The 17,815-nt window shown below is 53.9% G+C and overlaps 1 protein-coding gene across 1 annotated transcript in view; it reads left to right on the forward strand.

Annotated features, from left to right (window-relative positions):
• Positions 1-3,162: 3,162 nt before the first annotated feature.
• Positions 3,163-17,815, forward strand: part of LOC126002006 (transmembrane protein 132B-like) — a 101,968-nt gene continuing 87,315 nt past the window's right edge. Inside the window, exon 1 of the mRNA XM_049769200.1 lies at positions 3,163-3,232. Within this exon, the coding sequence (XP_049625157.1) occupies positions 3,214-3,232 (19 nt within the window). The 5' untranslated portion in view covers positions 3,163-3,213. The remainder of the gene's footprint in view (positions 3,233-17,815) is intronic.

Raw genomic sequence — 17,815 nt, forward strand, 5'->3', positions numbered from 1 at the left:
GCCCCCTTGAGCTGCCTGCTTACAGCCCACAGTGAGCCCAGGAGGGTCATCCCTACTGGGGTCCAGAACCTCCCGGTGGGGCGAGTGGGGGGGGTCTTGGAACTCAAGCCAGGGCCTTGTTCCCAGGGGACTGTGCTGGGGGCTCCTCCCTGTGTGGTCTGGAGCTGACTGGGGTGTGAGGGGGTCGCTTCTCCCTGGAGGTCCAGGATTGCACCACTCCTGGCACTGTGCCCAGGGGAGGCCGGATGGTGCCCACTTCCCGCAGATAAAAGATTTGGGCCCGAGGCTTCTGTGTGTGTAGAGGGGACATGAAGGCTTGGGCCACATCCGGCAACGCTCAGGGAATCACTCCTGGCAGTGCTTGGGAGACCCTACGGCAGGGGTCTCAAACTCGAGGCCCTCGGGCCATTTGCGGCCCTCCGTACAATATTTTGTGGCCCGCGGCCGGCCTTCAAATATTGCAGTATTCACGATTATTCGCTTACCGAATAATCGCAATAAAAATCGCATTAAACATTCGCATACCCCGAGCAGTCACCCCGACTTTGCCTCCTGCGGCCCCCAGGTAAATTGAGTTTGAGACCACTGTCCTATGGGATGTGGGGGATGGAACTCGGGTTGGCTACATGTAAGGCAAACGCCCACATGGCTGTGCAATCGCTCTGGCCCCTCACTCTAAATTTTGGGCCAGTTGTCTGCCAAGATGTTGTTTGGTGCAAAGCCCGAGCTTGCCCTTGTGTGGATGGGGACAAGGATCACCCACCCCCAGATTGGGGGGGCTCTGGCCTCACCAGTCCCATCTGAGCTCTGGGCCTGCCTGAGTCTTCACAGCTAGGCCCTGGTCCCCCCTGCCTTAGCCTGGCACTAGCCCTGCTGTGCCTGGGCCAGAGGTACCGTTCCCCAAAAGGGAGATATGGCCTTTGGGGAACATGAGGGGTACCTGATGGGAAAGGTGTGGGGAGCCAGTATGGAGTGAGTCCAGAGACTGTGTGTGGAGGTCGAGGTCCCCTTTAGGGTGGCGCCCTTCTGCTCCTTCTGCCTTCTGAGTGCCGCACCTTGGGGACATTGATCTGGATTTCATTGACCCTGTATTTCAAGAGAAATTTGGGGACATTGGTTGAGGGCAGAGTTGGGTCTTTTTCTTAAAAAATTTCTTTTGTTACTTTGAGCCACACCCAGCAGTGCTCCGAGGTTACTCCTGGCTCTGTGCAGAGGAATCACTTCTGGCAGGCTCTGGGTCTCTGTGGGATGCCGGGGATAGAACCTGGGTTGGCCGCATGCAAGGCAAACACCCTCCCTTCTGTGCTATTGTTCTGACTCCAACTCTGGACTCTTACCCTGCCCGCAGCTCCCCTCCTGCACCTCACTTGTGGCTCAGATTTGAGAGAGACGCAGGCTCAGCCTACACCAGGTGGGGAGAAGTTCAGATGTGTTCCCGAGTGGGGTCCAAGCCCAGTGCTAGAGAGATCTACTTAGACAGCACAGCGGAAGTATGTGGGGTTCCTTTCCAAAGCCCCTCCAGGCCCTGGCCCCTGCCTCAGTTTACTTCCATTAGGCTCAGGTGCCTTGAACCCCGGGGGTGGGGCGGCTGTGACATCTGGGAGTAGGTCGCCTCAGGGATCCCAGCTGAGGGGTGGGAAGGAAGGATGGAAAGACATGGCCACAAACATGTGTTCAACTCTTTGTTCATTCCACAGGCATTTGTAGAGCTCTGCTCTGGACCAGCCAGGAACTGGGTGGAGGGATGCATCCCTTGTTCAGGGGGGCTGGCCCATGACCAAGAGTGGCAGGGCATGCCCCTCCTGTCACTTACTCTCTGTAGGGGGCTCCTCTCGCCTCCACCCCACCTACTGCTCCACCAGGTTTGGGGGGGGGCGCCGTTTGCAGGCAGCACCCCCACTCAGTTCCTTAACTGATCCATCCACCCCAAAATAGTTACATAAAAAATCAATAGGAACAATTGGATTTGCTGGGTTTTATTACTGAGGGTGATAGAATGTCTGAACTGCCTGGTGCCTGGGAGCCCACTGTTTGCCAACACGAGCCCGAGTTAACCCAAGGGGGCAGATATCTAACTCTTCGGACTTGGAGCTCAGTACCTGGGCTGGGGGCACTTAGCTAGCAGCATCCCTGCTACTCCTGCAGTGGAGTTGATGGCACCGAAATCTCAATGCCAGCCCGTCTGAGGAGGCTGCCTGGCTCTCTCGGACCCGCCGTTCTTTGCTACTCTTTGACTTTGTCACCTGCTCTCTGTGCTCACTGGTTAGGCACAGCATTAGGGCAGAGGAGTGCCAGGCTGGGTAAAGTGAGGCAGAGGGTAAGGCGGGTTGGGGTGTGGATGGAAACCATGTGACTTCACCAGGATTCATTCAGGTAGTACTGATACCCAGATAGTAGCATTACTCAGGTAACAGGTAGTACTGTTACCCAAGCAGTACTCTTACTCCCAGGTATTAGCACTGTTACTCTGGTAGTACTATTACCCTGGCCCAAGACATTTTTTTGGGGGGGGTTATACCTGGTGGCACTCAGTGGTTACTCCCTGGCTCTGCGCTCAGAAATCACTCCTGGCAGGCTCAAGGGGGACCGTAGGGATGCCGGGATTTGAACTACCATCCATCCTGGATCCGTTGCGTGCAAGGCAAATGTCCTACTGCTGTGCTAATCCTCTGGTCCCAAGACATGGTTTTAAAATGGCATCATTGGCTCATCCATTGTACGTCAGCAGAAACAAGTGGACTAACTTTGTTGTGTTTTAGCTTGTTCCCCATCAGTTCTCAGCACTTTAGAGAAGGGCACACTGCAGCTGACCCCCCACATTGACCTGGGCTCTTGACACAGGCTGTTTATTCTCTGTCTCCTTTAAGATGGCATCAGCAAATTAGGGGTCCAGGGCCAAGCAGAGGCCCTCCCCTTGTTTGTGTCAATAAAGTTTTATTGTAACACAGCTGCACTTCCCTGTTCACCAGTCTCCCGGGCTTGCTGTTCACTGTGTGGACAGAGCTGCGAGCAAGCAAGACAGAAAACACTGACCTCCCGTGGACACAATTCACCCCGGGGGGGTCAGCAGTGGTTAGTGGGTGTTTGCAGCCTGTGCTGATCGGGAACAAAGACCCCCATTTCCCATGAAAATCACCCCCCAGCTCTCCTGAAGGAGAAGGAGAAGGACGGTGGGCTTGAAAAACACGGATCAAACATTGCCATCAACTCGCGATGCTTCTGAATGAGCGGGGTTTGGTAATTACAGTCGCATTTATGTAACATTTTAAAAATAGTAGCACATGTGTGAGTGGTTCTGGATGCTGCAGGCAGAGCTGGCGGGCACAGCTCAGGAGACCCTTGGAAGGCTGTTGGGGACCTGCGGGGGGACCAGCAGTCTCAGCCGGCCGCTTCTGCCTGGGACCTGCCCTCTGGCCCCAGCTACTTCCCTGCTGGTGCTTAGAACACAGTTCCTCCGGCTGTTCTCATTCAGGACCCCAGGTGGCCCCAAAAGGCAGCCTGGGCGAGCTGCCAGCCACTCCTTGGGTTCACGGCGTGGTGGATTTTGGAGTTTTTGTTTTGTGTTCAGAAGCCTTGTATGGTTGCCCCCTGTCCAGTCACGTGCTCCCTCTGGCAGTGGCCTCTGTGGGCCCTGCGGAGCTGGGGGCTGACCCCCGTGCTGGGGTTTCACCTCAGCCTAGCGCGTGCAGGCAGGCACCCCGAGGAGCTCTGAGCAATGAGCTGTCCTCCGTTGTTGGTTCTTCTCTTATTTTCCCCTTGGACTACGCCCAGTGGTGCTCAGGGCTGACCCCTGGCTCTGTGCTCAGGGATCGTTCTGGCGGGACTTGGGGAACAAACGGGGATGACAGATGCTGGGATGGCATCTGAGATGGGTCAGTGTGTACAAAGCGAGTCCTTCCTGCTGTGTTCTTTCTTTGGATTCAGTAGTTCACCACCATTCTGAGCTCTCTCTCTCTCTCTCTCTCTCTCTCTCTCTCTCTCTCTCTCTCTCTCTCTCCTCTCACACACTTGCACACATATCCTTCACATGCACACACACTCACAGACACTCACTCACCCCTTTACCCCTTCGAGCCAACAGCTGAGCCTCCCTGCCCCTCCTGGCACCCCTCAGTAGCCTACGGGTCTCCCCAGAAACTAACGTGGTCTCAGGGTCTAGCCCCTTCTCATCTGGGTCTCTGGGTCCACACAACCCATCTTGGGGTCTGTCACTGGATCTGCCAGTGCTGCTTGGTGAGTCCCTCAATGGAAGACGGGGTTCCCAGAACACAAAGACCTGCCACTGCTGTGGTGCCTGGAGGGTCAGTGCTGCTCCATCCTGGGTGCTTAGGGCCTAGAGGGCCAGTCTGGGGCTCTTGCCTGTCCCCAGATTCTGGAGCTGAGCCCCACAGGGTCCTGATGGGCCTCCAGCTTGCATCTCTGCAGCGGGCACCACAGACACATTCATGGGACTGGGCAAGGTTACATCCAGTACCAGGAGATCATTCTAGAATTTTATTTTATTTCTCTCCTTTTTAACATTTTATGTATTGATTCATTGGTTTCTGGGCCACACCAAGCAGAGCTCAGGGGTCACTCCTGGCTCTGCACTCAGAAATCTCCCACAGCAGACTGGGGAGATATGTGATGCCGGGAATTGAACCGGGTCTCTCCCGAGTAGGCTGCGTGCAAGGCAAACGCCCTATCACTGTGCTATCTCTCCAGCCCTTGTTTCATTTCTTTCTGATATTTTTCCCTCCCTGCAACCAACGGTCCACACTCTAAGTTTCCTCCCGTGTGCCTGGGCCCAGCTGTTGTAAGATCTGCTTATTTTAGGAGGAAGATGGGGGGGGGGAGCAGGGAGGAGGCTGATGGCCGGGAGTCTGTACCAGCTCATCTGCATCAGCTCCTTAGCGGCCTGATCTTCCTACGTGATCAATTTGCCTGTCAGCTCAGATCATTTTCTAAGGGCGACGGAAAAGGCAGCGGTGTCTCGGCACAGCTCAGAGCTGTGTGCGTTGAGGGGAGATGGAGCCGGGTCGTTGCATGCAGGCCGCCCCCCCCCTTCGTTTCTCAAGCCACCTTTGCTAAATAGTTTTAAGTGCCTGAGTGACAGCACAGCGGGGAGGGCGTTTGTCTTGCACATGGCCAACCCAGGTTCGATTCCCAGCATCCCACATAGTCCTCCAAGCAAGCCTGTCAGGAGTGATTCCTGAGCACAGAGTGAGGAGTTAAAAACCTGAGCACTGTCGAGTGTGACCCAAAACTCAAGCCAAAACAAAAGCAAACCAGTTTTAAAATGTTTTTCACTTTTCCTGGGCTGCCCTGAAATCCAGGCCCATGGACTAGGCAGTAGATGTTTGGGTTCAACCCCCTGCAAGGTCTGTGGCCTCTGTGAGTCCCTTCACCTCTCATCTGCAGGGGTGCAGTACCCTCCTCTCAGGGCTGTTTGTTGAGAAGACAGAGATGCTCTGGGTATCTCCATGGGTCCTTGGGCCCCCAGGCCCTGCCGCCCCATCCTCCTGAGGTGCCTTTTTCATCCATCACCTGCTCTGTGTGCACTCTTGGCCCTGCCACCCACTGCTGCCACCTCCCTTCACACTCTCCCACTCTCTAATTTAGAAGCTCTGCAGTCTGGGTCCGCCTTCCTGTAGGCGTCTGACCAGTCAGAGATGCTCATTTTTGGGTGGGCCTCAGGGATTGGCTGAGGGCCAGGCACGTGATCTCTGCTTGGCCAATGAGGGCCAGCCCTGGGATCTTTGCTCTTCTCTGGTTCCCACGCCAGGCGGTTGTGGAAGCTTGAATGAGATATTTGTTATTTTTCTGAGCTGGTTTGCACCTTTGCTCTTTTCCTCAGCTCTGGTTGACTAGATCCTCATGGATCCTCCCTAAGGCTGCAGGAGTGTTAGCAGGTGGGTCATCCCTGTGTCTCCAGGACCCGAGGGCTTAAATTGGTGGCTTTAATCCTTTACTCTCAGTAACTCCATAGGGCAGGCGCCCAGCGATGCCTCTGTAATCTCATCATCACACATTGGGGTTACCACCCACCCCGGAGCTGGGAGTCAGAACTGGTGATGGGCAGGGTGGCCCCCAGTTGACCATCCTGGAGCTCTGGGCCTGAGCTGGGCTTGTCTGAGATCAGCTCACCTGACTTTGGACTCTGCTTCTTGGCCAAGGGTGCAGGCCTGGGCTTCATGCTTTGTTGCAAGCCCAGGAGGCCTGGGGCAGTCTGAGGGGCTTGGTGGTCCAGTGGGGGTCAGAGAGGTAGAGGGAGAGAGATGGAGGGAGGGGTCAGAAAGGTAGAGGGAGAGAGATGGAGGGAGAAGGAAAGAGAAAAGGAGAGAGAAAAAGAGAGGGTGAAGGAGAGGGAGAGGGAGGAAGAGAGGGAGAAAGAGAGAAAAGGTAGAGAGAGGGAAAGAAGGTAGAAAGAGGAAGACAGAGGGAGAGAGGGGAGAGAGGAGGGGCAGAGAACGAAAGAGAGAACTGTGACCATGCTGGGGTGCTGGACTGTGCTGGGATATGCCCCTTGGTCGGTCCGCTGCAGGCTCACAGGTCCTTGTTTGTTCATCTCTGTCCCAATGGCTGTGTCAGAAGTGAGACTCGCCATCTGTGAGTAATTGCTGGGGAAAGGCTCTTCCTGTCCCCACCCCCCATAATCAAGTGCTGGAAAATCATCGCAATTGCTCGCACCTGTCTGGTGGTCGCCAGTCCCTGCATCTCATCTCGTGAGCAGCAGTGGCCGCTGCCTTGGTCGCTCGTGTGTCACCTCCCCCGGGACGGATGCCGAAAAGGGGCCGCAAACTCCATCCCCGCCACTCAGGACATGTTTGGCGTCTCCTTCCTCTGCAGATATCTGGCTCACTCGGAAGGCCCCACGGAGTTTGTTTGAACCCTCGTGTTGAGTCTTTTGGGCTCTGCTTGGGTACTTAAAACACAGTAACCAGGGCTGGAGTGACAGCACAGCGGGGAGAGCTTTTGCCTTGCATGTAGGCCACCGGATGTTGATCCCTGACATCCCATATGGTCCCCAGAACTTGCCAGGAGTGATTCCTGAGCACAGAGCTAGAAGTCACCCCTGAGAGCTGCTGGGTGTGACCCCATAACAAAGCAAAGCAAAACAGACCCCCATTTAGGACTTGAGTGATACAGCCCAGAGAGTAGGGCATTTGCCTTGCATATGGCCGACCAGGGTTCTATTCCCGGCATCCTATATGGAGTGATTTCTTTCTTTCTTTCTTTTTTGTTTTTGGGCCACACCCGGCGGTGCTCAGGGGTTACTCCTGGCTGTCTGTTCAGAAATAGCTCCTGGCAGACATGGGGGACCGTATGGGACACTGGGATTCGAACCAACCACCTTAGGTCCTGGATCGGCTGCTTGCAAGGCAAACGCCGCTGTGCTATCTCTCCGGGCCATGGAGTGATTTCTGAGCATAGCCAGGAGTAAGCCCTGAGTGTAGCCCCCAAACCATCCAACCAACCAACCGAAACAAACCCCCCCCCCCAAATTCCAACCCGACGCAATTGTATGGGCAGCCATGGGATGCTTGAGACCTACCTCTGCCCTCTGCCCTGGGGTGGGGTGTCTGGGGTGCCTGGGGATCTGGGCCACAGTTCCTTCCCTTCCAGTTGGACACCCCCCATGCTCATTCCGCAGCCTGCCTGGCCCGCACAGTCTGTAAATAAGGGCCCTGTTTGATTTTTTCTGAGCACTTGGTGCCCTCGGCATGAATCTCCCTTTGTTGGCTGGATGGCTGATTCACTTGAGATGAGCTAATCCCCTGGCCTCCCTTGCCCATTACGTGACCCTCATGAGAATGTCGAGGGGGCGTCAGCTTGGTCCCCCCCCCCCCCCACTGTGTTCTGCCCCTCCAGGAAGTCTTGGTGGACAGAGAGGGTCAGAATCGACTTTCTGCAAATGCTTTTCATGTTTTCAGGCCCAACATGCCTGTAGCATAATGGCCAATCCGTCTCCCTTAGTCTGTCCGTCCACCCTTTCCTCCTTCCCCATCCTCCATCCTCCCAGCTACCTACTTGGTTCCCTTCCCTTGAGCTAACCTTCCTTCTCTCCTTCCTGTTTCTAGAACATTCCCTAAAACTCTCTGATGGTCCCTGTTGCTGTCTGGGCTTGGGGCCAACCTGCTTGTGTTCCTGACATTCAGTCCATTTGAGGGGGAGAAGCCGGTTGGTATCGCCAGACTCCCCTCTGGCCTCTGAACTTGACCTTAGCTGTTCTCTGCCCTTGAGGGGTGTAGTGTCCCAGAGACCCTCTGTGTCCACTGTCGGGGTGGAGAAGTGCTTTTAGCCTGGGTTTCACTTCCTGGCTCACTCCCCTCTCAGGAGAGGGGGAAGGACAGTCCGGGGGACCATCCAGAGCCTGATGTCCTCGTTGACCCTTGGGGAACTGTAAGACTGATGTCCTCTCTGTCCTCGGCACTTGCGTGCTTCCTCAGCCCTGCAGCCTTGCCTCCTAGGCCTCTTGAGGCTTCTCAGGTCCAGGGCCTTGGAAAGGCTCCGTTATCATGGCCAGACTCTGATCAACAGGGTGGAAAAGGCTGCCCCGAGAAGGTCACTGATAACAGGCCTTTGATTAGTTCCTGGGAACAGGCCTCTGTGATCCCTCGGGGGCTGTGACAGGCACAGCTACCTGGCTGTGTCTGGGCGTCTGGGTGGAGGGGTCCCAGGATGGCCCCACGCCATGGGTACACAGGGTGGCTCTGCTCCCCTGGCTGGGCTTAGGCTGGTTCTGGGCACTTCTCTGGCTGGAGCCTTCCACTCAGAGCCTTCCCTGCAGGTTTGCACGAAGAGGATGGAGGACCCCAGTCTGACATGAGAAAGGATCCTCACTCTGAGATGAGGGAAGACCCCACTCTGAGGAGATGAGGGAGGACCCCACTCTGAGGAGATGTGGGAGGACATCACTCTGAGGAGATGTGGGAGGACCCCACTCTGAGGAGATAAGGGAGGACCCCACACTGAAGAGATGAGGGAGGACCCCACTCTGAGGAGATGAGGGAGGACCCCACTCTGAGGAGATGAGGGAGGACCCCACTCTGAGGAGATGAGGGAGGACCCCACTCTGAGGAGATGAGGGAGGACCCCACTCTGAGGAGATGAGGGAGGACCCCACTCTGAGGAGATGAGGGAGGACCCCACTCTGAGGAGATGAGGGAGGACATCACTCTGAGGAGATGAGGGAGGACACCGCTCTGAGGAGATGAGGGAGGACCCCACTCTGAAGAGATGAGGGAGGACCCCACTCTGAGGAGATGAGGGAGGGCCCCACTCTGAGGAGATGAGGGACGACCCCACTCTGAGGAGATGAGGGAGGGCCCCACTCTGAGGAGATGAGGGAGGGCCCCACTCTGAGGAGATGAAGTGATATGAGGGAGGATCCCCACTCTAGAACATGCTGCGGCTCAGTTGTTGGCGCGAGTTTCGCCTCCGCGTTGTGTCATCGGCCACATATGACTCTTGGATTAGCTCAATTATAAGTTACGGTGATTAATACAGTTTCTCAGCAGAACCATAAATCACCAGCTCCGGTGGACTTGGAGTTCATGCTTGGAGGCTGAGCGCCAGCCGGGACACAGCTTGGGCTGACAGGCGGAAGCTGAGGGGGTGGAGAGAGGTGCTTGGACTGGGCGGGAGATGATGCTGTCACTGAGCTTTGGGGCGGGGGGGGGGGGGTGTATTTCTGAGCTGTGTTTATGTCCAGGTTGGCTCTCTGCACCTTCCTGTGATTCTTAGCAGCATCTTGGGGCATTTCCTATCAGCGGCTGGAGTGCAGCAGGTACAATGGGAGGTGAGATGTGGGAATAGGATGGAGTGTACTGCGTGTGCCCGACCTCGTTCCTCATCCCGAGTTGCTGTCAGAAATCGCTTTCGCTAAAACCACCTACTGTATTTTGGGGGTGAGGTTCAGGCTTGAGCATCTTTGGGGTTCGGTGTTCCTGGAAACCTGCCTCTCTGAATGTGAGGCCCATCTCTGCCCCATCAGACAGCACCCCAGATCTGGGATCCCCTCTCATCCCGTCTGCTTCTCTGGGCAGCCCCGAGAGAGGAACGTGGGACTTGGCAGCTGCTAGCCTGGGCTCTGGGCCTCAGTCGGGTGACCTGAGCGGGTGAGGCTGTGACTCTCTCTTCCTGCCATGTTCCTGAGGGGCTGTGACTCAGGTGTCTGTCAGAGCTGGGAGTTGTCCTGCCTCCCACCCTGTAATGGGTACTAGAGACACAGACACGTCAGGGGCTCCCTGGAAACTGCATCATTTCTGGGCACCCCCTTAAGATCTGGGGGATCCATATCCCTCTCTAGAGTTTTAAAGCCCCCAGTCAGTGACTTGGGCACCGGCTCCTCTTGGTAACACTTGGGCCAGGCCCTTTCTGAGCGCCCTGCATGTTCATGTCTGATGCTATGATGACTTCCTTGGTAGGGGGTACCTCTCCTCAGCCTTAGAATTGTCAGGACATGAGGCTGGAGAGATAGCATGGAGTTAGGGCGTTTGCCTTGTGTGCACAAGGACGGTGGTTCGAATCCCGGCATCCCATATGGTCCCCGAGCCTGCCAGGAGCGATTTCTGAGCGTAAACCCAGGAAGAACCTCTGAGCGCTGCCATGTGTGACCCAGAAACAAAAAACAAAATCAGAATTGTCAGGACATGGGGCTGGATGAATAAATAGCACAGTGGTAGGGCATTCACCTTGCACTCAGCCCACCTTGGGGGGGGTGGGACCCAGTTTGATTCCAGGCATCCTATATGGTTGGTCCCCCAGCCTGCCTGGGGTGATTTCTGAGTGCAGAGCTAGGAGGACCCCTGAGCTCTACTGGGTGTGTCCCAGAAACCAACCAATAAACCAATCAAATAAATAAAGTTAAAAATAAAAAAAGAATTGTCAGAACATGAAGGAGGCAGGTAGCTTGGTTGGGGCCACTCCTCTGGGGGTTGGTGGTGAGAAGGTTCTGGAATTTTTTTTTTTTTTTTTTGGTTTTTGGGTCACACACGGCAGTGCTCAGGGGTTACTCCTGGCTCTGTGCTCAGAAGTCACTCCTGGCAGGCTCAGGGAACCATATGGGAGCAGAGGATTAAGGATCAAACCTGGGTCTGCCGCATGCAATGCAAACGCCCTACCGCTATGCTATCATTCTGGCCCCTATCTACCTTTTAATGCGTGTCCAAAAAACTACAATATGCATTTTTTTGTTTATTTTTTTTTTTGTTTGTGCTTGGCCGTACCTGGCAATACTTCCAACTCAGTGCTCGGGAAAGGCTTCCTGTGGTGCTCAGGGGACCTGTGAGGTGCTGGGGCTGGAACCTGCCCCCCACATAGGAAGCTTGTGCCTAACCTGTTGAGCTGGCTCTCTGACTCTGTCCTCTGTGTTTCTTCGTGCTAATGTGACACATTTAGTGTATGACCTATGGGGAGGGTCTTCTCCCCGCCCTCTTTTTTTTTTTGGGTTTTTTTTTTTTTTTTTTTTTTTTTTTTTTTTTGGTTTTTGGGCCACACCCGGCAGTGCTCAGGGGTGACTCCTGGCTGTCTGCTCAGAAATAGCTCCTGGCAGGCACGGGGGACCATATGGGACGCCGGGATTCGAACCAACCACCTTTGGTCCTGGATCGGCTGCTTGCGAGGCAAACGCCATTGTGCTATCTCTCCGGGCCCTCCCCGCCCTCTTTCTAAACAGGCTGAGTTCTGGAGTCTGCTAGGACTGACCCCACCAGCCTGCAGCTGATGCAGGCTCCTGCCTCCTGGGCCCAGACAATTCCCCATATTGGATCTAGGTGTCCTGCCAGGCCCAAGGGAGTTAGGGCAGGCTGCAACTTCCCAGGAAGGGGGCACATCATGGGTTGGCCATCCTGTGTGTGAGGATCCATGTCCTGGATATGCCCCTCCCTGCTCGCCCTGACTGCCACACCGCTACCCCAGGGCTTCTGGAATGTTCCTGCTCTGCTGACCTGGTTCATTCCCCCAGAAAGAGGCCAGGTTAAGCCCTTACATCAGAAGGGCAGTTAAGTGCTCAGGGGTTACTCCTGGTTCTGCACTCAGAAATCACTCCTGACAGATGTGGGGAGGCCTGTGGGATAGTAGGGATTGAAACTAGACTGGCCACATGCAAGGCAAATGCACTCCCCACTGTGCAATCAATCTGGCTCCTGTATTTTTTTTTTTTTGGGGGGTGTGTTCTCCCAAGTAATGCTCAGGGGTTGGGGACTGCTTCTGGAAGTTAATTGAGACAGACATGGAATGCGCAGACCCAGCAATTTTGGGGGCCACTGGGGCCATGGTGGGGAGTATCAGACCTAGAATGGGTTTTTCTTACACAAGCATCTGTCCCGTGACTGCAGAGACCAAAATCCCACAGCCTTCACGTGGTCCTCCTTTCTTTCGCTCTGCACTGACCATCCCTGCTGTGGATCAGGGGAGCACTTTATCCGAGTTAGCAGCTTCTGATAAGTCACACTCTCCGGAGGCCAGAGTGGGCCAGTCCCCCTTTCTTCGAGCATCAGGGCTTCCCTTGGTATACATGACAGGACACTCCAGAGAGGAAAGTTTCCTGCCACTCCTTTTCTCTGAGCAGCACCTTTTAGTTGGAGAAGAACAGGGGTCACCCCCATTGTGGGGTGCCTACAGGTGGGACAGGCACCAGGGCTTGTACCTCAGAAACACTCAGAAAGGGCCGAGTAGCGTGGTAGTCAAGTACTTAGCAGGTTAAAACAATCACTTGGCAGGCAGCGTACTTGGAATCTACTTCCTGTTCTTTTTTATGACTCAGTGGACATCAGGCTTGTTTTGACTTCTCCATTGCTCCATGTAGACCTGGCTAGAATCATTGCTGGAAAATAAATTAGGATGTGATGGAGATAAACAGGGGTTACAGTGTTCACCTTGCATGTAGCTGGCCCGAATTTTGTTAAGAGTCCTGAGTTGAAGGACAAGACCACACCATTGAAATAAAGCAAATCCAGGCTTTATTTCATCTAGCAACAAGCTCCAAACAGACCATTCAGGGCCACCTTCTGCAGGAAGCAGCCCCTTCCCCCATGTAAAATCACTCCATGTGCCTTATCTCCAAGCCCAGGTGAATAAATCTGAATTAGGGTCGTGCATGAAATAATCCAAACCAGGCTGAGGATGAAACACATGTAGTCTGGCAGTCTTCTACCACATATAGAGAGCCATCTGCCTGCCAGAACTTCTCTTTTTATTGAGTCCAGAGACCACCCCTGGATGGGGCAGTAAGGACAGAGTAAGGGCAGATAGTTTAGGCTATCCTGAGCCTGTCCCGCCCAGGTTTACATAGAAGACAATCTTTGTTTTGGATGAAACCAAGTTGTAAACAAACATACAAAGGGACCAGGGATGACCTTTATTTTGGCTAAAATAAGGTGTAACCTTCACACCCCCAGCCTGGGTGTTACAAGCCAAGTTATATAGGGTATATACAAGAGCTGTTTCATCTCCATGGTCTTTAAACTAGAAGGGATGGGGTGGGGGTGGGGGTGGGGGCTTTCCCCAGTTCCTGCTATCTTAGTCCTAACAAGTTACCTGCTATGGCCAGGTGTCCTGGGGCTGGTATTTATGATTTCTAGTGGGCTTCCCTTGTGCTCTAGGCTCCACATTTTGATCCCTGGTACTAGAGCAGCACCAGAAGTGATCCCTTGGTCTGTGGCCTTGTATGTCTCAACCCTGTTGCCTTGAGCCTGTGGCCTCACATGTCCCAGCCCCCTCGTATTTCCAGTCTCTAGATCTGCCCTTTCTGCGTTCCCCACCATGCATGCATTTGTCTCTGTCTCATCTCAGAAGAACTCCACCCCATGACAGCATCCCCTTCCAGTTTAACCGGACTCTAACTAGCGACCCTGTAAAGACCCTCTGTCCATATCTTCTTTGTGAGAGGTTCCCATGGGAAAGCGGGGAGGCACAGTCCCACTGACCATGTTCTCCAGCCTCGGGGACTTCCAGCCATGTGGGTTCTCAGCCCACCTCTATCGTGGGAGCTGAACAAACCACCTAGACCTTGTAGAGAAACTTGGGCCCATTTTTCTCAATAAAAACAATGAAAATAACGCTGTGCATTTGTCTTGCCCAGGTCCCGGTGGTTGTGGAATGTGTTTCGTGGTGGCGGAAAGCTAGTATCCCTGCAGGCATCACAGTGAGGGACTCAGGCCATAAAACATTGTTAGGAGCCAGCTCCCCGGCGTCCAAACTGAGTTTTTAACCCCAGGACTCTCCTTAGTGGAGTTTCTCTGCCATCATTTGGGTAGTTCCTCAACAAGAGGATCTATGCTTGCATCAATCCCAAGGAATACTTAAAAAAAAAAGGCATATGGGGTCCAAGGGGAAATATGGGGGAGGGCACTTGCTTTGCGTTGTCCGGTACAATCCAGTTCAATCCTGGCACCCCATAGGATCCCCTGAACCTCCATGACTGATCCCTGAACGCAGAGCCAGGAGTAAGCCCGTGCATTGCAGATGTGGATCCTGGAACCAAAGACCAAATAAACAAAAGCAACCCCTTCATCTCCCCCAAACAAAACTGAAACAGCTGAAACACTCTAGAGGTACAGAGTGAAATCCTTCCAGGTGCCCATCCTAAGTGTACTGTTCAGTCCCAGGATGCACCTAACTTTAGTCCCCAGGACTTGACATGCGTGAGTGGGCCATGTGCTCTTGAGTGACAGGATGGAGGTCGAGGGCACAGACCCCCCCTGTCCCATGATGGCATATTCTCCTGCTCTACAAGACACAGTCTTCGCCAGAGTGGGAGCCTCTGGTGGGCAGATCCATGCTGTCCCTCTCACCCTGCACTGCCTGTCACCTCCTCACCATGCTCTTCCTCCTGATTCATTTATTTATTTAGTTTTGGTTTTTGGGCCACACCCGGTGACGCTCAGTGGTTACTCCTGACTCTGCACTCAGAAATCATCCCTGGCAGGCTGGGGGACCACATGGGATGCTGGGAATCAAACCGGGTCCCTCCCAGGCGGACCACATGCAAGGCAAACACCCTCCTACTGTACTATCTCCTGGCTCCAAATTTATTTATTATTTATTTATTTATTTTTTTGGTTTTGGGTTTTGGATCACACCCAGCAGTGCTCAGGGGTTACTCCTGGCTCTACGCTCAGAAATTACTCCTGGCATGCTCAGGGGACCATATGGGATGCTGGGATTCAAACCACTGTCCTTCTGCATGCAAGGCAAATGCCTTACCTTCATGCTATCTCTCCAGCCCTGTTTGTTTTGTTTTTAACTGATTTCTTAGCCCTTAAAGGGACAGAATCCTCTTATGGCTGATCATAAGAGTCTGATTCCTTAGACTTGGGCCTATTTGATCCCCCTACCCCAAATTTCTCTGGCCCTTGTGACCTGTAAGAAGGAAACAGAGACCCCAAGGAGAGGTGGCACCCCTGGTCTGTTTCACATGAGCCTCATAAACACTACCACCACCACCACCACCACCAACAAAAGCCTTTTTTTGGTTTCCCACTTATTTATTTATTCATTCATTTTTGGTTTTTGGGCCACACCTGGCAGTGCTCAGGGGTTCCTCCTGGCAGGCTCAGAGCACCCTGTGGGATGCTGGAAATCGAACCCGGAAGGCCGTGTGCAAGGCAAATGCCTTTCCCGCTGTGCTATGGCTCCGACCCCTGCTTTCCCACCTTTTAACTGACTTTTCCTTCAGGCCCGCAGCAGGCCGGCCCCAATGATGGAATTTTCCCGATGAGTTCGGAGCCAGTAAACATCTCCTGATGAGTTGAGTGATGAGTTGGCTTTGGGAGAAAGTTGGAGGCACAAATATAGAATTGACACCTGCTTGCCAAGACAGACAGGCATAGGAGGTAAATATTGGGACGGGGTTAAGCGTGCAGCCTAGCATTTTGCATTTTCCCCTCTCCTAAATGTATAAATAGCTCCCAGCTCCTCCTGAGGGCCCAGGCTGCCTCCTTGGGCAATCAGTTAATGGAGGTACACGGGGAAATCGTCTTGTTCTTTGCTGTTTTTAGACCTGGCAACACCCTTAGACTGGTCTCCTCTGGTGAGTGAGTGATTCTTTCTTGAGTCTATAAAAATCCCAGCCTGGAGGAGCTGAGAAAATCTCTTTTCCTTCTGATGTCTCAGCCTCCTGCCTTCGGTGGGCTGTTTGGGTGGGGATGAGGAAGATATTCCCCAGGGGAGTGGTTCCAGAGCTCCCTCGGCATGTGGGGTGTGTGTGTGTGTGTGTGTGTGTGTGTGTGTGTGTGTGTGTGTGTGTGCGTGCGTGTGTGTGTGTGTGTATGTGTGTGTGTGCGTGTGTGCATGTGTGTGTGTGTGTGTGTATAAGGTTGCTGGTTTGGGGGTTTGGGGCTGTGGGTGGGGTCAGTGTGTGCATCTTGGGACAAGACCATCACAGGAAGAACTAGGTCAGGATTCATATTTGTTCTTTTTTTTTTTTTGGCCATATTTGAGAAAATATGAGAACCCATACAGTGCCAGGGACCAAACTGAGTCTCCACATGGGGCACCTGTAATCTAGTGCTTTGGGTTGTCTCCCCAGCCCTTGGTATAGGCTTCTTCACTAACTTGACTGTCTTTCCTCCCTCCCTCCCTCCCTCCCTCCCTCCCTCCCTCCCTCCCTCCCTCCCTCCCTCCCTCCTTCCTTCCTTCCTTCCTTCCTTCCTTCCTTCCTTCCTTCCTTCCTTCCTTCCTTCCTTCCTTCCTTCCTTTCTTCCTCCCTCCTTCCTTCTTCCTTCCTCCCTCCCTCCTTCCTTCCTCCCTCCCTCCCTTCCTTCCTCCCTCCCTGCCTCCTTCCTTCCTCTTTCCCTTCCTTCCCTTTCCTTCCTTCTTCCTTCCTTCCTCCCTTCCTTCCTCCCTCCCTCCCTCCTTCCTTCCTTCTCCTTCCTTTCCCTCCCTTTCCTTCTCCCTCCCTCCCTCCCTTCCTCCCTTCCTCCCTTCCTTCCTCCTTCCCTTGCCTCCCTTTCCTTCTTCCTTCTTCCCTCCCTCCCTCCCTCTCTTCTTCCCTCCCTCCCTCCCTCCCTCTCTCCCTCCCTCCTTCCTTCCTTCCCTCCTTCCCTCCTTCCCTCCTTCCCTCCTTCCCTCCTTCCTTCCTTCCTTCCTTCCTTCCTTCCTTCCTTCCTTCCTTCCTTCCTTCCTTCCTTCCTTCCTTCCTTCCTTCCTTTCCTTTCCTTTCCTTTCCTCCCTCACTGTTTCCCTCCTTCCTTCCCTCCTTCCTTCCTCCTTCCCTCCACCCATCAGTGCTCACATATTACTCCTGGTTCTGTGCTTACTCCTTATCATGGGGTTCAGGGTGCCTTCCCTACTGTTGAATCAAATAATTAACAATGGTGCTGGATGGAGGTGGATGCCATCCCAGGCCATGTGGCTTCGAGATCCCCATTCAGCTGGCGGGTCCCAGGTTTAGGTGAACGGCGGAATCAAACTCATCCAGAGACAGGCATCAGGAAGCATCAACTTTATTCATACCCTATTCACCACATGTGTGTGGCCTATCTCATAACCTTTCAAACACAGCCATTCTTAGGTAGCCCTGCGTCTTAACTCCTGTCAGCCATCTTCCCTTTCACCTCCATGCTGGTCAAAGACCAAAAGGGCAGAGACCAAAGACCCTAATCCCCTGGGTCAAAGGCCTTATCTACCTTTTCCAAGACCCCACCCAGGAATGGGCGGGGTCTTGCAGGTAAGGTCAAGTTACCTAGGGAGAAAGGGAGGGGGATGAGGCTTCACCCTACTATGCTGTCACCAGCCCTTCCTGTGCTCACTTCATCTCAGAGCAAGCCCCTGCTCCCCTTTATCTCCAGCTTCTCCCAGCAGAGCAGAGCTGGACCTATGGAGGACAGAG

This window comes from Suncus etruscus, chromosome 2 (genome assembly GCF_024139225.1).
Source record: "Suncus etruscus isolate mSunEtr1 chromosome 2, mSunEtr1.pri.cur, whole genome shotgun sequence".
Taxonomy (NCBI): Eukaryota; Metazoa; Chordata; class Mammalia; order Eulipotyphla; family Soricidae; genus Suncus; species Suncus etruscus.